Below are 23352 nucleotides of genomic sequence, written 5' to 3'. Positions count from 1 at the left end.
ACTGGCACGCAAAACTTAAGGACAAAAGTAACTTTTGAGTATGAAAACATGATCCAAGAATACTGCAATCTGTTTATTATCTGTACAATTAGCCAGCTTCAAACGTGGGTGATTCTCAAGCACATATTTTAACCTTCACGCTTCATTTCACATTTTACTGCATCGCTGGTACATATGAACAGGAATACATTATATTTATGAACTTATGTGTGAGGCACATATGCCACAGCCGTGCACGCCAGCTCCTGGAAAGTCATAATGACGTTTTCCTGTGACTGCAATGGCCGGCTGCTCATTGACTTTCTGGGACACAGCGCCGCAATTAAACGCACAGCGTTAAGTGGACACTTTGCAAAACTTGAAGCGTGCAGTCAAGCCCGAAAGCCCAGGAATACTGATAGATGGCATCGTTTTGCTGCAGGATAATGCCCGCCGAGATGTTGTCAAGGTTGTTTCGACTACGCTGTAGAAGTTATACTGGGAACCCCTTACGCATCCTCCGTACAGTCCCGATCTCTCGACATCCCATTCCCACATTTTCGGAGCCCTGAAGAGATTTGTGGCCATTGATTTGCTTCAGACAAAGAGGTGCACACCTGGGCACAACCATGGTTCCATTGGCAACCGACTCATGAAGGCATCGCCGTCTCATTTCACAGTGGTATATACAGCTACAGCGACTACTTTCGAAATAATAAACAGTTCACTTATCTTTTTCAGTCTGTCTCGTTTTCATTTGATTATCCCTTATAGTTAAACATCCACGGGGTTTCGGGCGAGTGCTCCTTGGCCATTGTCAAGTGGTGACCATCGTGCGATTGGTGACGTCTTGCTCACACAGCCGCCGCCTCTGACGTCATTGCTGCCTTGAGGAGCACTTTGTCGAAAGCTTGTGGATATTTAGCCCCGTGAAGCAGTTGGGAGGTCGGGAAAATTTTGCCGGTATATATCGCTGTGAACCATCTGTTTATTTCTTTACGACAACAATCAGAAAAGCATTTCCGAGATCAGTAACCAGTTTTGGCCAGACAACGGTCATCATGAGACTAAAAGCACAAGCTCCAGATTGTGACCTATTACACGTTGCATTGTCAGCACAAAATTATGCTGTAAAAAATTGAAGGAAGACGAAGGAACGTGAGAAATTTTTTACACGTTATCAATCTACAAAAGATGGAAACATAAAAGGAATCGTAGACTGGTATTGCGCAACAAACGCTTCCCGGTTCTTCGTGTTCTTTCAATTTTAATTACAGATCTGATGATGGCATTAGCCGAAACGACCGTAGCGCACATGAAAGTAAATGTGTCTGAAAATAGGAGCTGCATTGCATTCGTTTGATTAGCCACCGTGAGATGGCAAAACAGATATTACCAGCAACAAAGGAAGACATCGATATAACGGATACAGGTCACATGACGTCTCTAGTATTGTACAGTTCACTGCATGGTAAAAGTGTCATTTCTTCCAAGAGCAACGACTTTTCATTGTTTAACAGTATTTTGTCATTTGTTCGTATGCACGTGTTGTAGACGCATTTCGTGGGAAATATCCAAATACGGCAATGCTGAACAATTGAATAATAATCAGATTAATCGCAGTTTTCGGAAATGAGGATCAGTTGTAGACAAGAAAAAAATCAGGAGACCCACCATTTTGACGGACGCTATATTGGCTGAGGTGTAGAGATGCGCTTGCCTACAAAAAGTTTGAGGAGACTATCTGTTCAACCTCAGATTTCGAATGGTAGTGGTCTGAGAGCGACACAGAAGTTAAAATTCCTTGTACCTCATGTTCGTAGTCTGCAGAAACTGAAGGCACAGGATAAGTAAGAGGATCTATCGTGCTTAAATTAACGTTGTTTCCGGCATTTGTTGATGTCAAGTGAATCTCTGAATCAGACCATGTTTTCTTCATTGATAAGGTTTGATATCATCTTACTGGATACGAGAATACTCAAAACACAAGATTTTGGTCAACAGTAAATCCACATATCTTTCATTGAAACTCCTTGTACCGCAAGGAAACTGCAGTGTGTATACCATATCGCATCGTCAAATAGTGAGTCCCATTTTCTTTGGAACTACAGCAAATAGTGCTGTATGCCAACACGACATTACTTTTTGAGGCTCATGTCGACAACTTATCAAGCATCCTGTATTAAAAGATCTACACGGTGGTAGTCAACCGTTTTTACCTATCGCCCACGTTTATATCTCTGTTAGTTGTAAAGTGTTATAACCGCCTAATGGTTCCCCTATACTGATGATTTATAAAACAGGTATGCAATTTTACTTTATAAAATTTAGACAGCAGAGTTTCAGGAAGATTAATCACATAATAATTACTTACCAGATACTTTAAATCAAAATTTAATGAAAACATAATGAATTTTTTTTTAAATTCATACCACCTACCGCTCACCATAAAAGCTGGAACGCCCACTAGTGGACGATAGGGACCAAGAGGATTACCAGTCACTGATCTAGGCTGCTTTACAAGCTATTCGTACATTACCGTTACAGATTTCTAGGGCTTATAGAGGGGAGTGAGTACACAATATTTGGAACAGGAACCCATGTCCATACTACGACTGTTTCAATTCAGAAGTTCATCTCATCCACCTCTACTTGAGGAATTGAATTTGGGGTGACACAGTACAATAACTAGGTAACAGCTCGAAATGAAACATCGCGAAACTTCCATTTATCACTTAAGTACATTTGTTTGTATTAACACTTAGTCATTACCTGTTTACATTATTCCAAAACAAAAAAGAACCCAGCATGCCGTACGTACAGAACAGTACTGATGCATGACAACAGCGGCTTGGTGTAGCGACCAGTAACGTTGTTACAGGCATTGTACCTACGAAGCATGTTCTGGTACACACTCTGCCTCCCACCTGATGTCTCTTCAGTTCCTAGTACATTGGTGAATTAAATTTTGCATACGACCCCACAAGAAGCAGACCTTAAGAATTAAATCGGGCGACTGCGGCTGCCTCACGGTTGGACCACCTCGGCCTATCCATCTTCCGTCAAATCGTCTGATGAGATATCTCCGAATCGCACGCGAGAGGTGACGCGATGCACCATCATGCTGACCTGCATTTCCTGATGGACATTCAGTGACACGGATTCTAAGAACGGGTCCAGTACATTTCGTAGGAAGTTCAGACATGCAGGACCAGTTAGCTTGAGTGGAAGGAGGTATGGCCAAATCACATGACCGTCCAGGATACCTGCCCACACCTTAACACCAAACCGGAGCTGAAATCCCTGAACATGCGTGGCACGAGGGTTTTATTCTACCCAGACATGGGTGTTTCGCGAATTCAGAACGTAGTCTCTAGCGAACTCAAATTCACCTGTGAGCAGCTCTCGACGTGGAAACAGGGGTGTGTCTACATTTACATCTACATTTATACTCCGCAAGCCACCCAACGGCGTGTGGCGGAGGGCACTTTACTTGCCACCGTCATTGCCTCCCTTTCCTGTTCCAGTCGCGTATGGTTCGCGGGAAGAACGACTGCCGGAAAGCCTCCGTGCGCGCTCGAATCTCTCTAATTTTACATTCGTGATCTCCTCGGGAGGTATAAGTAGGGGGAAGCAATATATTCGATACCTCATCCAGAAACGCACCCTCTCGAAACTTGGACAGCAAGCTACACGGCGATGCAGAGCGCCTCTCTTGCAGAGTCTGCCACTTGAGTTTGCTAAACATCTCCGTAACGCTATCACGCTTACCAAATAACCCTGTGACGAAACACGCCGCTCTACTTTGGATCTTCTCTATCTCCTCTGTCAACCCGACCTGGTACGCATCCCACACTGATGAGCAATACTCATGTATAGGTCGAACGAGTGTTTTGTAAGCCACCTCCTTTGTTGATGGGCTACATTTTCTAAGGACTCTCCCAATGAATCTCAACCTGGCACCCGCCTTACCAACAATTAATTTTATATGATCATTCCACTTCAAATCATTCCGTACGCATACTCCCAGTTATTTTACGGAAGTAACTGCTACCAGTGTTTGTTCCGCTATTATATAATCATACAATAAAGGATCCTTCTTTCTATGTCATCGCAATACATTACATTTGTCTATGTTAAGGGTCAGTTGCCACGCCCTGCATCAAGTGCCTATTCGCTGCAGATCTTCCTGCATTTCGCTGCAATTTTCTAATGCTGCAACTTCTCTGTATACTACAGCATCATCCGCGAAAAGCCGCATGGAACTTCCGACAGTATCTACTAGGTCATTTATATATAGTGTGAAAAACAATGGTCCCATAACACTCCCCTGTGGCATGCCAGAGGGTACTTTAACGTCTGTAGACGTCTCTCCATTGAGAACAACATGCTGTGTTCTGTTTGCGAAAAACTCTTCAATCCAGCCACACAGCTGGTCTGATATTCCGTAGGCTCTTACTTTGTTTATCAGGCGACAGAGCGGAACTGTATCGAACGCCTTCCGGAAGTCAAGGAAAATGGCATCTACCTGCGAGCATGTATCTAATATTTTCTGGGTCTCATGAACAAATAAAGCGAGTTGGGTCTCACACGATCGTTGTTTCCGGAATCCATGTTGATTCCTACAGAGTAGATTCTGGGTTTCCAGAAATGACATGACACGCGAGCAAAAAACATGTTCTAAAATTCAACAACAGATCGATGTCAGTTTTGCGCATCTGCTCGACGACCCTTCTTGAAAACTGGGACTAGCTGTAGTCTTATCCAATCATTTGGAACCTTCCGTACCTCTAGACACTTGCGGTACACGGCTGTTAGAAGGGGGGCAAGTTCTTTTGCGTACTGTGTGTAGAATCGAATTGGTATCCCGTCAGGTCCAGTGGACTTTTCTCTGTTGAGTGATTTCAGTTGCTTTTCTATTCCTTGGACACATTTCAATGACAACCATTTTTTCGTTCGTGCGAGGATTTAGAGAAGGAACTGCAGTGCGGTGTTCCTCTGTGAAACAACGTTGGAAAAAGGTGTTTAGTATTTCAGCTTTACGCGTGTCATCCTCTGTTTCAATGCCATCATCATCACAGAGTGTCTGGGATGCAGCGGTGCAGGAATCACGGCAGTAGACAAGGCGTTGTGGAAAATCGGCCAGACCCATAGCGTGTACCCTTTGTAAGTGGTACGGATGTAATTGTTTCTCACGCAGAACGTCCCAGATGATACTGTGACTAACAAAAATTGCACGCGCAATTGTTCGAGTACTCATTGACAGGTTCCCTTCAACGCGGTCCAGTACATCTTCGTCAAATTTGGGCGTTCGGCATTGCCGTGGAGCAACACAGTCCTGCCTTCTCACGGTGAAGGTACCTGTTTCCCGGAGCTTCTATGTAACTTGGTCAAAAGGTTTGTGCGATGGCGTACTATATTATGGAAAACGTTCGTGATACTGCCGACTTGCAGATCTTCCGTTACCTCGAGCATCGCCATTCACAAGGAACATGTCTGCGTATTCCTAAAACTTGTACCGGACCATGTTCACTGTGTAAGGTGGCTAATTTCGCACCTTACAAGTACTCATCTATATACTTAGCCGTGATTTACAACCGGTTCATATGGCTCTGAGCACTATGGGACTTAACTGCTGAGGTCCTCAGTCCCCTAGAACTTAGAACTACTTAAACCTAACTAACCTAAGGTCATCACACACATCCATGCCCGAGGCAGGATTCGAACCCTGCGACCGTAGCGGTCGTGCGGCTCCAGACTGTAGCGCCTAGAACCGGTCAGCCATCCCGGCCGGCTTTACAACCGGAATTAGGTATCAATTGATAGGTTGTGCATCGTTTATATGAATATTTAAAGAAGAATGACATTGTCACGTACACCTTGTAAATAATTGTTAAACGCTTATTGCATGAAATGTGACGGAGTGTCTTTATTATCTAAACGGCGCAATGAATGATTCTCTATACTAGTAGAGGTTGGAACGACAGTGGAAATGAAACGGCAGGCGTAACTCAAGCCCTGGGTGGAAAAGCCCGCACAGGTCTGTTGGTCCTGGTAAAAACGGAAAGTATCCCAAGATGGACGGTCTGGGCACCCGAGCGTGGAAGCACAATACAGCGGCGGCCGGCCAGTTTTGTAGTGGGCCCGGAAGGATAACCGGATAATACTTCTAACTCTGAAAATCTTGGACGCAGCAGAGAGGAACCAGGAAGCGCTACCTCCGAAATCGCAGGCTGGATTATTTCCGAGAATTTTTACTCTGAGAAGCGTACCATTGTATGACTATAGGTATTCCCTCGCAAACTTTCCGCGCTGGACGAAAAAAGGCTAAAGTATGGTTGGTCGGCGTTCGGGAGAATCTGTAGAGAGGGAGAATATTCCGTGTTTTCGGGAATATGATTCGCCTTCTGAGTTACGAGGGAGGGGAGCCGAGTTTTGCTGGGAAGCCATCTTTTGTTGGTACAGACGGACTTGCTGTCGTTGCTCTCAGGAGATTTTATAGTTAGAGCGTTTAGGCACTGCACTGTTGCGAACTTATACGATTCTCGACTTCGCATCCAGGTAGGAAGTCGTCGTTGAGCACGCAGCGTTCAGTGAGACGTTATCTGAATTCCGTCCTTGTGGCTGGGAGTTCGCGTTTCTTGTCTGTAGAACACAGGGAGGAGAAGACAGTATTAGGTTATAATAATCAGAGGACTCCCCTTCTGCCGTCCTAATGTTTGAAAGAGTTTTATTTTGTGGCTGGGGTCCTTCCATCTTCGCAGACGTGTACGAGAACCATCACTCCGACGCACCGGACACGGTACATACGGTGATATCACTAACTGCTTCAGCTTATTAGGGCTATAAGACTAAACGGCTGTGATCACGTAAATTTTATTTCCACTGAGGTTGCACACCACTGTAGATCATCTTTGAAAGCAGTGGCTTCTAGTATTTGGTACGTAGCTGATGTCAGTCATTTAGCATTATTTATATTAGATCGCATAGCTATAAAAAGGGGCAGATTTGAGCAATTGATCAATCGTATTAGTTAGGGGATAAATGTATTAGCGTAAACTGCATTTATCATTTGATACTTACTAGCTCCCTTAATCATTAATTTATGTTTATGTTGTAATTTATATGTTAAAGAGCAAGAAGGAGATAATCACCATTAACATATCCTAAGATCTGCTTCAGGGGGTAGTCAAACAGGGTCAAGTCTTCATTTTCGCGTTCAGTACTTCCGTTGCGCACTTTCATTTTACACACGGCTGGAGTAGCATCTTGGAACTGTATCGGAGAGGCACAGGCATTGAATAAGTCTCGCAGCAAGGCAAACGTTGACATTAGTTGACCGTCTGACGTAGTGCGCCGGCCGTGGTGACCGAACGGTTCTAGGCGCTTCAGTCCGGAACCACGCAGCTGCTACGGTCGCAGGTTCGAATCCGGCTTCGGGCATGGATGTGTGTGATGTCCTTAGGTTAGTTAGGTTTATGTAGTTCTAAGTCTAGGGGACTGTTGGCCTCAGATGTTAAGTCCCATAGTGCTTAGAGCCATTTGAACCAACATTTCGTATTTTTTTTTTTTTTTTTTTTTTTTTTTTTTTTTTTTTTTTTTTTTTTTTTTTTTTTTACGTAGAGCACGTCATACTGTCTATCTGAGAAGAAGCAGGTTGAGTATCGAATCTCATCTGCTATTCTGCAGAATTCTAAATTTTTTGCTAAATTATGATAATGACAATATGATGGTACCTAGTACCCAGTGAGTGTACAGTAATTTCAGATTCATAAATAAGCTTAGTCCCACTGAATTCCATTGCTCATTCCACACTGCATACTAATATAGTTGCAATGATCTAATTAGTTCTCAGAAATGTTGTTAATTATGAAAGATTGTTAATTGAAACTCTTTATACAGTTCGACAGTACATATTTAGTGAGCGGTAGGAAACATATATCGGCATATTAACGCCCATCATTTGACCGTATATATCTTCAAATTTTCCGTAAGATATCTAAAATTGTCTGAAACTAATTATCTTCGGAATTAATTAACGTTGAAGCTTTAGACCTTTGCTAACTTCAGTCAAAATTACTGCATTTTGGTATTATAATTTTGTTGATAAATTTTTTATGTTTTGTTTGACGTGTAGCATTTGATAATTGACTCACTAATTACATTTTGAGAGTCATAAAATATTTTATTTAAGATGTCTGCCGCCAATAATGAGTAAGGTAAACACACTGTTCATAGGTGAAACTATACGTAGACCTAGTGCATCTGAGATCAGGCTGTCTGCCTGCGGCTGAGAGTAAAAGGAGCAACACCTGTGCCCCTTGTCGTGAGCCATGTGCCGTAGTCCAGTTGCTAATATCCCGAAGTATTCGCATATATCGAGTACAGTTCGTTTTCTTCTCTCGTGGGTTTAATTCACGACTTCTGTGACAGTAGTTACTAATTAACTTCGAGTGAGAACTTATTAGAGGAACACAGTGATTATTGATTCTTACGAACAACTACTGGTTACCAGGGCAGAGTTTGCAGACTTAGAAATTGTTTTTGCGCACTATCCTTAAATGTATATGAGGACAGTGATATGGTGAACTGATACATTAAATTTTTGGCACATGAGTATCGTTTTGAACCACTGAACGGTGTTCTGTGTTTACTTCACTAGGACAATTTACCAATCTATGGACTAATGTAGTATGTAACAATCTTCTTTCCTTTAATTCGAACTATATTTGAGACCTGAAACTGGCCATATCATACACCAAGAGTACACTTTAAGTGTTTTAAATGTACCTGTGGTGTCGAAAACAAAATTGCTGTAGACTGTTAGTACAATTAACATTTTTCGCTACCGAAAACAGAAGATGCTTATGCAGAAGCAAGCAGGTTTGTTCCCTACCCTACCGCATACCAGGACAAGCAACTTTTCTTTTACCCTCAGCAGATGAGGACGCGTTACAAATCTGAATTGGAACTCCTCTCTACAAGTCCTAGAAGTTTGTAATGGGAATTCCCGAACACAATACGCTCACAATGATCACAGACTCATACAGGAAATGTATTTCCTTTATTAATAACATAATCAGTCAGTCACAGTTCTACATCGCCAATACGTCATATTTACCGAAGAGGAACGCCTCCCGCGAGTCACCTGTTCAGATTATGGCCGTGGCGGCAACGCGCGGCTCGGAATGGGTGGGTGCGTGGATAGCCGCGCGACAGACGAATGCCGGCGACTCGGTGGAGGGCGGCCGGCCTCGTCTGCGCGTGCGCGACAGCCGCTGGCTGGTGGGGGTGCGGGCCCCACGCGTGGAACAGCCGCGGCGGCGGCGGGGTGGGGGGAGCGCGCCACTGTAGCGCACCAGCCGTGGAATGCCAGGCATTTCAATTAATCCCACGAATCAAAAGAGACGAGCGCACGGCTTTGTGTCCCCTCCGCCTCCGCCGCCGCCGCCTCCGCCTCCGCCGCCGCCCGCGCCGGGGCTGACAGAGACGGCGGCGGCGCTCAGTTCCACCTCCTCCACCTTGTTACACTGTGACCGCCCCGCCGACATATTGCGAGGCGGCTTTTATTTATGGAGTAAGCCGCTTTTCTTAGCGATAGCGCGCCGGCTATTAGGTACGCGAGGGGGGAGAACGGACGGGACTGCGTGGCGGCGAGTGAGAGGGGCTGCGCTAGGGGTGCAGCAGCGGCAGTAATCGGGCCCGTGACGTGACGCCTAATTGCACTCGCTAGTCGCTGCAAACCCGCTTCATCCGTAACGAGGCGCGCCAGCTGTACAAACTATTAACCCCGCGTACATCCCAGATTTCCCTCTCTACTACACGAAATACTCGCCTTAAAACAAATTCTCTTCATTTCAGGAGTCCTTAGACAGCTTCTTGTAATGGTTACAAAACACTACAGCCAAAAGTAATTTCGCATAAAGACGAGTAAAAAATGCGTGTACGCCGGGAGGTTTCAAGTGTGACCATGTATTGTGGCGGTGCATCTCATCTGCCGAGCAGTACCTCTAACACAGAGATAATCAAAGTGTGTTCCGCAGTGCCCTAGGACTCCGGAAGGATTCTTCGTGGGCTCCATCGAAATAATATCAGCCTAAAGAACGAAGCACATCAAGCTTAGTCACACACTGAGAAAAACACCTCTTATAAAAATAGATCAAAGTTGACTTTATAAAAGTTACATTTTTCTGTCAGTGCGTAATAGTCGGAAATGAGACGAAAAGCATCGCAATGGGGCGACAATAATACCACATTACACACGCACGCATCGGCTGTACTGACAGTTTCTTTCTCTCTTTCTCTCTCGCTGCGTGCTTTTCACCAGTACACAGGTTACGAACATTCCATTACGATTTTTATATATAGTGAAAACCAAGATAGCTTGATTTTAATATTTTTGTTCCAATTACTAGTTTCGACAGAATCGTGCTGTCGTCTTCAGACTGGCATTACACTTGGCGTATATGTTCACATACATGTGTCCTCGACATTTTGAGAATAAATTGTAAGTAAATTAAAAAACTCCATTTTGTTCTCAAAATGTAGAACTTACATGTATGTGAACATTTGCGCCAAGTGTAACGCCAGTCTGGAGATGGCAGCACGATTCTGTCGAAACTGCTAATTGGAATAAAAGTCTTAAAATCAAGCGATTATACTTGCTTTACTTACATGTGGCAAGGGCCTTATCGACCATACGCCTGCTCTATGAGCCTCTTCCACTTCTGCCTGTCCAATGCGCTGTTTGTCCAGTTGCTGTTGCTGTTCATCCTAGTTGTGTCCTCCCGAATGTTATGCCGTCATCTGATTCTGGGTTTCCCTCTTCCTCTCGTTCCACCTATTGTTCTGCTGAATGCCATTCTAGGTAGTCTATTCTCTGTCATTCTTGCTATATGGCCTGCCCAAATCTTCTCCTCTTGAGCACTTCGACGATGTTACGGTGTTTTTACAGCCCTCTTAATTCTTCATTTCTTCTTATTCTCTATTCCATGTTATTTTCGTCGTGTACAGGTTCAAAAATTTTTCTTAGTATTTTCCTTCATCTTTCTTTCTAAATATTAATGTTTCACATCCATATAACATCACAGGTATAATGGTCGATTGATATAAGCGGCGCTTCAGTCTGGAACCGCGAGACCGCTACTGTCGCAGGTTCAAATCCTGCCTCGGGCATGGATGTGTGTGATGTCCTTACGTTAGTTAGGTTTACGTAATTCTAAGTTCTAGGGGACTGATGACCTCAGAAGCTAAGTCCCATAGTGCTCAGAGACATTTGAACAATTTGATACAAGCGGATTTTGAAGTTACTGCTAAGTGATATTTTTCTTAGAATTTTGATGAAACTAAAAAGTGTCTTGTTTGCTGTTGATAAACGGGCATCTATTTCTATATCTGTTCTGTTGTTATTACTAAAAAGACTTCCTAGGTACTTGAAGTGGTCAACAGTCTTGAAATTGAATCCATCCACTGTCAGGGGTGCATCTTTTCTGGTTTTCTTACTTATGGGCAAGTATTCTGTCTTGTCTTCATTAACATGGCTTTCACAGAAAATATATGTAAGCAGGGATCGCCCCAACATGTGTAAGTCATCCGTTACGCTCTCCCTCTCTCTCTCATCCGCAAACATCTCGAATCTCCTCGAAGGATTTTGTTGCTTCGCTATTTATGCTTCAGTGATCCGGGTTATACGAGGGTGTGCTGAAAAGTAATCTCTCCCAAATTTTCACGTGAAAAATCTTAAAGCTTTTCTGAAGAAACAAACATTTTACGTCTTTATTATTTTTGCTTACATATTTATTTCTCAACATAGTCAGCCTGGAGCCGAACACATTTCTCCCAACGAGACACCAGTTTGTTGATGCCGCCACTCCAGAATGTTTGTTGATGGAGCCATAACGTCACCTTTTCTTGCACTGCTTCATCTGAATCAAAGTGCAACCCTTGAAGGTGTTCGTGTTTTGCAAACAGCTGAAAATAGGATGGGGTCGATGGAAGATGGTCGATGACAGTGAGCCCAGGGCATTGCATTGCTGTAGGTCTCAGAGTGCTTCTGTTTGGTCCGGCATAGTCATGCTGAAGGAGACGGTGTTCCAGTTGTGGACGAACTCTTAGAATTCGAAACTCGATTTCAGCACGCTGTTTCTCGCTCACCGACAGTAAAATGGTTAGCACGCTGGACTCGCATTCGGGAGCTAATCTAAGTTTCTCGAGATTTCCCTAAATCTCTTCAGGCAAATATCGGGATGGTTCCTTCGAAAGGGCACGGCCGATTTCCTTCCCTAGTCCGAGCTTGTGCTTCGACTCTAATGACCTCGTTGTCGACGGGACGTTAAACAAAAACCTCCTCCTCCTCGTCCGACAGTTGTCTTACACGCCATCATGTTACAGATTACAAATCGGAGGCCTCTAGCAGCAAAGGGCTGCAGATTTGTCGACATGGAGGAGAAAGATGAAGAATATTTATATTTTATTTAAAAAGCCTTAAGAGTTTCCACATAAATTCGGAGATACTAATTTTCAGCACGCCCTTCTATAAACCCATGCCACACAGCATAGAGTACATTTCCTACTCGAGTCTGCGACGGCGATGCGCAGTTGTAAGTTGTCGGTTTTATATTTATTGGTGGCGGTGGTTTGAAAGTAAGAAGCTTGATTTGGATATACTAAAATGGCCTTGTGTATTTCACATAATTAAATCGCAAATCCACCAAAACAATGATCAAGGAATTAGTTTTCTGTGAAATTAAAGAAGGATCTCAGTTAACTAAAGTTGTTGCTGTTGTTGTTGTTGTGGTCTTCAGTCCTGAGACTGGTTTCATGCAGCTCTCCATGCTACTCTATCCTGTGCAAGCTTCTTCATCTCCCAGTACTAACTGCAACCTACATCTTTCTGAATCTGCTTCGTGTATTCATCTCTTGGTCTCCCTCTACGATTTTTACCCTCCACGCTGCCCTCCAATGCTAAATTTGTGATCCCTTGATGCCTCAGAACATGTCCTACCAACCGGTCCCTTCTTCTTGTCAAGTTGTGCCACAAACTCCTCTTCTCCCCAGTTCTATTCAATACCTCCTCATTAGTTATGTGATCTACCCATCTAATCTTCAGCATTCTTCTGTAGCACCACATTTCGAAAGCTTCTATTCTCTTCCTGTCCGAACTATTTATCGTCCATGTTTCACTTCCATACATGGCTACACTCCATACAGATACTTTCAGAAACGACTTCCTGACATTTAAATCTATACTCAATATTAACAAATTTCTCTTCTTCAGAAACACTTTCCTTGCCATTGACAGTCTACATTTTATATCCTCTCTACTTCGACCATCATCAGTAATTTTGCTCCCCAAATAGCAAAACTCCTTTACTACTTTAAGTGTCTCATTTCCTAATCTACTTCCATCCGCATCACCCGACTTAATTCGACTACATTCCATTATCCTCGTTTTGCTTTTGTTGATGTTCATCTTATATCCTCCTTTCAAGACACTGTCCATTCCGTTCAACTGCTCTTCCAAGTCCTTTGCTGTCTCTGACAGAATTACAATGTCACCGGTGAACCTCAAAGTTTTTATTTCTTCTCCATGGATTTTAATACCTACTCCGAATTTTTCTTTTGTTTCCTTTACTGCTTGCTCAATATACAGATTGAATAACGTTGGGGAGAGGCTACAACCCTGTCTCACTCCCTTCCCAACCACTGCTTCCCTTTCATGCCCCCGACTCTTATAACTGCCATCTGGTTTCTGTACAAATTGTAAATAGCCTTTCGCTCCCTGTATTTTACCCTGCCACCTTCAGAATTTGAAAGAGAGTATTCCAGTTAACATTGTCAAAAGCTTTCTCTAAGTCTACAAATGCTAGAAACATACGTTTGCCTTTCCTTAATCTTTCTTCTAAGATAAGTCGCAGGGTCAGTATTGCCTCACGTGTTCCAACATTTCTACGGAATCCAAACTGATCTTCACCGAGGTCGGCTTCTACCAGTTTTTCCATTCGTCTGTAAAGAATTCGTGTTAGTATTTTACAGCTGTGACTTATTAAACTGATAGTTCGGTAATTTTCACATCTGTCAACACCTGCTTTCTTTGGGATTGGAATTATTATATTCTTCTTGAAGTCTGAGGGTATTTCGCCTGTCTCATACATCTTGCTCACCAGATGGTAGAGTTTTGTCAGGACTGGCTCTCCCAAGGTCGTCAGTAGTTCTAATGGAATGTTGTCTACTCCCTGGGCCCTGTTTCGACTTAGGTCTTTCAGTGCTCTGTCAAACTCTTCACGCAGTAACGTATCTCCCATTTCATCTTCATCTACATCCTCTTCCATTTCCATAATACTGTCCTCAAGTACATCGTCCTTGTATAGATCCTCTATATGCTCCTTCCACCTTTCTGCTTTCCCTTCTTTTGTTGGAACTGGGTTTCAATCTGAGCTCTTGATATTCATACAAGTGGTTCTCTTTTCTCCACACGTCTCTTTAATTTTCCTGTAGGCAGTATCTATCTTACCCCTAGTGAGATAAGCCTCTACATCCTTACATTTGTCCTTTAGCCATCCCTGCTTAGCCATTTTGCATTTCCTGTCGATCTCATTTTTGAGACGTTTGTATTCCTTTTTGCCTGCTTCATTTACTGCATTTTTATATTTCCTCCTTTCATCAATTAAATTCAATATTTCTTCTGTTACCCAAGGAGTTCTACTAGCCCTCGTCTTTTTACCTACTTGATCCTCTGTTGCCTTCACTACTTCATCCCTCAGAGCTACCCACTCTTCTTCTACTGTACTTCTTTCCCCCATTGCTGTCAATTGTTCCCTTATGCTCTCCCTGAAACTCTGTACAACCTCTGGTTCTTTCAGTTTATCCAGGTCCCATCTCCTTAAATTCCCACCTTTTTGCAGTTTCTTCAGTTTTAATCTACAGTTCATAACCAATAGATTTTGGTCAGAGTCCACATCTGCCCCTGGAAATGTCTTACAATTTAAAACCTGGTTCCTAAATCTCTGTCTTACCATTATATAATCTATCTGATACCTTTCAGTATCTCCGGGATTCTTCCATGTATACAACCTTCTTTTATGATTCTTGAACCAAGTGTTAGCTATGATTATGCTCTGTGCAAAATTCTACCAGACGGCTTCCTCTTTCATTTCTTACCCCCAATTCATATTCACCTACTATGTTTCCTTCTCTCCCTTTTGCTACTCTCGAATTCCAGTCTCCCATGACTATTAAATTTTCGTCCCTCTTCACTACCTGAATAATTTCTTTTATCTCATCATACATTTCAGAAATTTCTTCATCGTCTGCAGAGCTAGTTGGCATATAAACTTGTACTACTGTAGTAGGCGTGGGCTTCGTGTCTATCTTGGCCACAATAATGCGTTCACTATGCTGTTTGTAGTAGCTTACCCGCACTCCTATTTTTTTATTCATTATTAAACCCACTCCTGCATTACCCCTATTTGATTTTGCATTTATAACCCTGTATTCACCCGACCAAAAGTCTTGTTTCTCCTGCCACCGAACTTCACTAATTCCCACTATATCTAACCTTAACCTATCCATTTCCCTTTTTAAATTTTCTAACCTACCTGCTCGATTAAGGGATCTGACATTCCACGCTCCGATCCGTAGAACGCCAGTTTTCTTTCTCCTGAAAACGACGCCCTCTTTTCCGCCCGGAGATCCGAATGGGAGACTGTTTTTCCTCCGGAATATTTTACCCAACAGGACGCCATCATCATTTAACCATACAGTAAAGCTGCATGCCCTAGGGAAAAATTACGGCTGTAGTTCCCCTTGCTTTTAGCCGTTCGCAGTACCAGACAGCAAGGCCGTTTTAGTTTTTGTTACAGGGCCAGATCAGTCAATCATCCAGACTGTTGCCCCTGCAACTACTGAAAAGGCTGCTGCCCCTCTTCAGGAACCACACGTTTGTCTGGCCTCTCAACAGATACCCCTCCGTTGTGGTTGCACCTACGGTACGGCCATCTGTAACGCTGAGGCACGCAATCCTCCCCACCAACGGCAAGGTCCATGGTTCATGGGGGGGAGGTAACTAAAGTTACTGAATAAAAATGCGGAAGAAATGGTTTAACGATCATTGTTCGGCCGCAGTGGCCGAGCGGTTCTAGGCGCTTCAGTTTGGAACGTTCGAATCCTGCCTCGGGCATGGATGTGTTTGATGTCCTTTGGTTAGTTAGGTTTAAGTAGTTCTAAATTCTAGGGGACTGATGACCTCAGATCTAAGTCCCATAGTGTTCAGAGCCATTTGAACCATTTTGAACAGTCATTGACAGTAATATGCTAACGCCCTGACAAATGTATTCTTGGGATCAGAGATGTGATCCAAATCAATGCGAGTCTGAAGAACACAGTTTTATTCACAGAAGTCGTACCGTGATTGACTAAAGTTAGTACGTAAAGATAGAAATTATTACAGAATGGCATGCATTTACATTATTGCCAGAGTTGAACCTGTAACTTCAAATAAGTCTTCAAAGTGAAGATTGCTTGTACTGAAAGTCATTAAGAAAGACCCGACTTTCGTTACGATTCACCTCGCTGTTACAGCATGCAGCACAACATTCCACTCCAAGCAGCTACCATGTCTGAAATTGACATTTCGACATGTGAAATTAGACTGCGTCCGGGGAAATCAACTTTAACTTTGTATATTCTCTATTTTCCTAGACATTTCCAATCATTTTTTATTAGGCGAGCGTCCTATAGTACCGACCGTCTTATAGTACCGACCATCGATAGTTCTTGTTTCTTGTAACTAGTGGCAACACATACAAGTGGTAAGCCGAAAGACGCCATGATCCCATTCGTGACACGTCGGGCATTTTGTCTTGCGTTCAGCTGCTTGTGAGTTCTGCGTGTTTAATGTTGTTCGTGTTAGAGGAGTGCGTAAGAAGTTAGTATCAAGACCTTGATAAACGTTTATGAGATGAGTGACTGAATTTGTTTTTACCTTTATTGTAGCTGTATTGTTTAAGGGTACTGTAGTTGTGTATTAAACAATACGCCATACGCATCGTTTTTATTGCATGATCGTCGCACAGTATCAGCCGGCCAGTTGCTTTCCAGTATCGACCAGACAGAACATTAGGGGAAAACTAATAATAATAACTCTTTCTCTTTTCATAGTGAAGTGGCGGAGAATAAGGGGAAAATGAAAGGAAAATGGGCTAGAGAGACTATGAGGATGTCAAAAATGAAATAATATCGCGAATAATGACAGTAAGGCAAGGAGCTGAGCCTTTTCATGGTCCCGAGGAGCACTTAAAAGTAATTAGAGCAGGGGCATCTGTGGATCTAACTCCACAGATGGGCAGGAAAGAAAACACTCAATGATATGGAAACACATTTAGTCCTGACCATGAAATATTTATACTACAGGTTCATGCTATTTAGTAGGATTAACTCTTGAGGTTAGCATTTAAAAGTACGTCACCAATTCAGGAAACAAAAGAAAACTGCCAGCAAGCAATTTTAGTACGATTTTACGGTACAGCATCCTGAACTGTCACTTACATATTCTGAGTCTAGTAGCCTTTAGGCAGCTTTGGGCTTCAACAGACGTCAAGCTAAGCTGCGCTTTACGAAATATAGAGAACTGATTTCTAAATACAGTTTCTCTGTTAGCAGAATTCATAACCGCGACAAGACTGGAATTTCAATAGTTCATGCGAATGATATGAAGGTCACATCACAAAGGGGAAAAAACGAGTGAGCAAAATCACGTCAGGAGAGAGAGGAAGGAACGTGACCGTCCTCTTATGTAAAAATGCTGCTGGAGGTATTTTTGTTCAAAATGATTTCAATGGCTCTAAGCACTATGGCACTTAACATCTGAGGTCATCAGTCCCATAGACTTAGAACTACTTAAACCTAAATAACCTAAGGACATCACACACATCCATGCCCGAGACAGGATTCGAACCTGCGACCGTAGCAGCGGCTTGGCTGCCTAGGACCTCTCGGACACAGTGGCCGGCCCCTATTTTTGTTCCTCCTCTTTTGTCTTCCCTAATAAATCGACAATAGACAAAGTGTTGAAAAATGATCCTCCTTCAGAAGGTATTTTCGCAGCTGAAGAAGGTGGTTGGATATCTGCATCATTTCTAAAGTAGTTAGTTTTGTTTGTGGAAAAAACGAATCTTACTAAACCCAGCGCTTCTTATACTGCATGGTCACACAAGTCACAAGGATCTCGACGTAATCTTGTGCGCAAGACAACATCACGTACACATGATCAGATTGCCTCTTCACACAACAAGCAATAATGCGGCCATTCAGAGCAGCATACAATCAAGCCTGCAGTGTGTGGATGAATAAATACCAGCCGTTGCAAAACTCCCAAAAAGATGTTGGTGGACTGGTGAACATTGCCTACTCTTCTGTGTGCAGACTGGATCTTAGCGGAGTCTACAGTTACCTTGACCCTTGAACACAAGTATGGTCATCGTCTTGGATTTTATTGCTGCTGAACATTTTAAGGGACCTGAGCCTATGAATGATCATAAATTCAGCTCTGTTAGCTCGGAATCAGGAGCTTCATCAGCTATCCTTCCAAACTGCGTCCTATAATAGGTAACACATTTAAACCACGAACTTCAACAACTACTGCAACTAATTTCTGACGTTAGAATTCCCATCAGAATATTCCGGCACGCCGGCCGGAGTGGCCGAGCGGTTCTGGCGCTACAGTCTGGAACCGCGCGACCGCTACGGTCGCAGGTTCGAATCCTGCCTCGGGCATGGATGTGTGTGATGTCCTTAGGTTAGTTAGGTTTAAGTAGTTCTAAGTTCTAGGGGACTTATGACCTCAGATGTTGAGTCCCATAGTGCTGAGAGCCATTCGAACCATTTTTGAAGAGAACGCAATGTGTGGAAGGCCGTGAATCGTCTGAAGAAAAATGGGTACAATGCGCTAAATGTAAAAAGTGGGCAGTTATTGGTTGTGTTTACCAAGAAAGTATACTGTATTTTATTTGTGATCCTTCCAGTAGGTGAACAATGGTTTTTGGAATTAGTGAATTTTGTTCATATAATAAAGTGTTTAGCGGTTTTCTGTACTTGTGTGATGTTATACATCAATAAAGCCTGAAAATCTTCCTCTGGAGGCACTGGCCGGAACTGGAAGACTCTTTCTGTACCGACTGAAAAACCACCTGTTTTTACTTCTACATGACCTGTCACTTTTGTAAACTTTCAGGGAAATCATTCATGTACATCCACAAGGCATTAGTTTAAGTATCAGATTACTGTACTGAATTTCCAAATTTTTAAATATTTTACATTTTACAAGTGAAAGGCCTGTACTATGGGACACTCCCCTAAATCAGCTGAACTGTTATTCCTTGAGCCTTGCTATTAGAAGTTTTTATAATTCCTGAATTTGTGCTCCATGTTAAATAAAGTATTTTCTCTGTGTTATGGTAGCATAGTACGAAACCTTGTGGTCCTGTGCTAGTGAACTCTATTTTTTTTTTAATTCTTGGCATGTAAATTACTCGGAAAAAATCAGTTCGGTGAGCAAACGATCATGCGCCATAAGTGGGCTATTGTCTTCTCATTTCAGAATCTGTAAGTCGCATTTGCAGTCTGTGTTATTAACGACGTCTGATTGTGATTATTATCATCCTGAAAAACTAACTTTTTGCAATAATGATTAACAGTAAGGCGGTTTTTCGCAGGTTTCCAACAACAGCTGCTAAGCCTGAAGCTAGAATCATTTTATGCCGTAAGAGTAGATTCAAGAATGTCTATGGTTTTTTCCCATTACATGTTTTCCATTACATGTTTTCTTTCCTTCTCGGCAATGTAATGTATCCTTTATCTCTGCAATATTTTATCATCAGTAATAAATTTAAAATAATTATCCATATTGAAAGAAAGCGGATATATTACTCTGCCGACCGTCTGACAGGACACATTACACGGTCCACCATCTTACAAGACCATTTTATAAATATTCTGTGTATGAAATTTTAATTATCAGTATAATATTACAAATTGTTTTTCTGAGTTTCATGTATTAAATGGCAACTATGAAATATTGAAAAAATGCACTGAAGTTGAAGCAAATTTATTTTATTTGAAGGAAACAATATTTGTACAAAGCAATTTATGATGCAAAAACAAATTTTTTTAGAAGTTAATATTTGTGCTCTTCATTGTGGTGCAATGAGCAAGGCAACGACAACATTTGGACATGCCTTTTGTTGCCAGTCAAAATTAATTGTTCACAGCCCATTTTCATTCAAAATTTGTTATTTAAATTTTTTGGTAATTATTTAAGATGTTCATAAAATTAGGTTGCACAGTATGGCTAACTTTATGTTGGGCGTGCACAATATGGCTTAAAGCTGTCACAGTGTTTCAGCAGATTTATATCTTCTTGCTGCAAAGTTCACGTTCTACATTATTATTTGCATTCTGTTATTAAACTAAAATACGTTATTTTATTTCATAATTTTAACCATTTTTGTGTCTTGGTAAATATAGGAAAACATGTAAAAATATAACCTGAAACACATAATAACGTAGAATCATACACTGAAGCCAGCGAATTCGCTGATGCTGCGATCGAAAATATTGAGGCTTCAGCAAGCTAAATGGAGTTGCAGGCTGAGAATGAAGAACTTATTCTAACATCTAGTTCCACAAGATCCATTCATGGCATTATATCGAAGTGTAGAGCCAACGATGGAAATGAATTTTGAGCACTTATCCTTACAGGAAAGTGAAATGTCATCTAAGCAAAATGAAATGCCGTCTAAACTGACAAAATTATCAACAGACTTAGCAGACATGTCATTGCAATACGATATTCTAACAACCGAAATTTCGGATCTGAAAACCACACACTTGCCATTCCTGACGCCATACGAAATATAACTGATGATCAAACTTGTATATAAGAATCTGTTCGGAAGCTAAGTGAAAACGTATATAATTTTATTGCTGAAGAAGAAATTATGTTAAGGAAACAGTAATACTAGATATTGGAATGAACCAGTTTTGCACAGTGGTACGATACAAATACTTAAGCCAAAGTTGCCTCTGGACGTAAGAGAAAAGTTAGTCCACATTCCAGAGACAAACTTAGAACATTACATGTCAATACTCCATTCTATTGATTTAATACATGAAGATTCTAAGCTGAGCAATAACAGTAATAGTGGAGGCATTTGTCAGTCCACTCCTCCACGCACACAGTTCCACAATCACGGCAGATCAAACGACTGTCTTGTTAACTTTGTGATGCAGTCAGTGGCGTCTTCACTACACAACACTCAGCGTGGTAGCTGAGGCCCACTGCATTATAATAAAAGAAGAAGAACAAATAATACGTACCACGCCGGGTGCTATAGTAACAGAGTTTATCAGTGGTATCAAAACTACAATAATCATTGAAATTTCAACAATTAAACATAAATGATACTTATCAGCCAGGTTGTCCCACACAAAATCATGCTGTTGACTGTAGCTGGCGAAAAAAAAATCTAACGGTGGATGTTACTGAGGTGACTGAAGAATCCTGCTCTACTCCTTCAACAAACTAGAACCAACTGCATTATGTCCTCTAATGATGGCCATAGGTTGGAGTGGGAACAAAAAACTTGATTCAGTGAACCTGTTAAGATATAATGAAGGCACAGACATTCGAGATGACCTAGATGCCATGGCCAATGTAAAAATATAGTTCAGGCTACTGTTAATGCTACTGTGGGAAAAGTTCTGACTACATATGTGATACAGGCACTACTGTAAGTGTAATGTCAGCGAGTCTATTTAGAAAGATTAGTGAGGTTACAAGGGTACCTACTTACTCAGTACGAAACTGCAAAATTACTAGAGCAGCCTGTGTCAGGTTACAACATATCAAAGTGTAGATGCAGGTTGAGATAGTTACAGAAAATGGAACCATAGTCCACTCAGTCAAATTGATTAACACAGGAACTTCACAAATTAGTAGCTAACCATCTCACTGTAGTACCTCACAACAGCAGGCCAAACATGAAGAACTGTTACTGAAATATGTACACACTTTTAATAAAAGGCCAGGTATCATATGTATTTATCAACGTCATATGAAAGTATTACCACACTAAATTTACTGCCAAAACTCATACTCCATCCTTTGGAGAAAATGGGAGGTGGTTACCAAAGAGATATGACAGATGTTGGAATAGAAAATTATAGAAACATCACTGTCACCTTATTGGAGCCTTTATTAGCAGAAGCCAGACCCGATGGAAACGTCTGCCCTGTACTAGATGCATTGGCTGTTAAACTACATTCCCATAATGATCTTAACAAATATCCGCTCCAATGATTAATTTTGTTTATTTTTTATTAATATTTGTAAATACATGAACAGTTAGTACTATATAAGTAGCTAACTTACGATACTAGTAGACAGTCTTGGAACCACATTTATACAGAGAATCCTCTTGGACCAGGGGAAGTTGCGGTCAGCAGTACCATCTGTACTTAAGCAGTTGTTGCATGTGGATAACTTAGACGACTAGTAGATTAAGCATCTTTGGTTTGCTACAGCATCTACGCACATTAGATGGACTGAATACTGAACGCTGCACTGGCCGTATCTCATAATGAATGACTGGAATGTATATATGTAGATAATATCTAGTAGAGACACAAAGCTAAAATACATTCTTCATGTTAGTTTGTGTCTCGAGTACGAACTATGAACTGCAGCACTGAAGACCACCTGCTGTAGTGTTTCATAATGTCAATGTTCAGACTCAAGATCTGAAGAAGGAATTTCCACTGTATTTCGTAGTTTAGTAAAATTGCTTTGATGTTGCCTGATTTAAAGTTACTATACCTGTGTCCTGAAGAAAGGGATAAATATGTTTATAAAACGAGATCCTTCACTGCGTACGTAATTTAGTCGTACTCTTTTTATAGTACTAAATATTTTGCTGTAAGAAGTATTCATTTACCTGTTTTTCCTAGTGCCATTGAACCAAATTAAATCGGAGCTTATTATATAAGGGGGATGCCTTCATTACTGGTCATTTGTACATATGTAGTGTAATTTGTTACTACAACGTGAGGATCAATTTTTCAATTTGTGTTAATGGCATTCAAATTCCTATGAATAACTGTACTATTAAATGTATATGGACATCTAACGATTACGTTTCAATTTGCCACTTTCTGTTTTGAGCTTGCGCTCTGTCCTTTGTGTTCTGTGGCATTTCCTGAAATCTGAACTAAACTTATTCTCTCATTAGGCTTATACTGATATTTGTGTCAGTAAACGAAGTCAAAAACAAAGACAATTTATAAAGACATATATATATCTATTTTCTTCAAATGATTATA

General features: G+C 41.7%; 1 protein-coding gene across 1 annotated transcript in view; it reads right to left on the bottom strand.

Moving 5' to 3' along the window:
- Positions 1 to 9530, bottom strand: part of LOC126482078 (uncharacterized) — a 41398-nt gene extending 31868 nt beyond the window's left edge. The window contains exons 1-2 of the mRNA XM_050106054.1: positions 9393 to 9530; positions 9128 to 9327 (exon numbers count right to left, since the gene is read on the bottom strand). Of these exons, the coding sequence (XP_049962011.1) occupies positions 9128 to 9327; positions 9393 to 9530 (338 nt within the window). The remainder of the gene's footprint in view (positions 1 to 9127; positions 9328 to 9392) is intronic.
- Positions 9531 to 23352: the final 13822 nt, after the last annotated feature.

The sequence above is a fragment of the Schistocerca serialis genome, chromosome 5 (assembly GCF_023864345.2).
Source record: "Schistocerca serialis cubense isolate TAMUIC-IGC-003099 chromosome 5, iqSchSeri2.2, whole genome shotgun sequence".
NCBI lineage: Eukaryota > Metazoa > Arthropoda > Insecta > Orthoptera > Acrididae > Schistocerca > Schistocerca serialis.
Note: the sequence above shows the minus strand (reverse complement) of the source record. Positions and strands in the feature narration are given on the sequence as shown.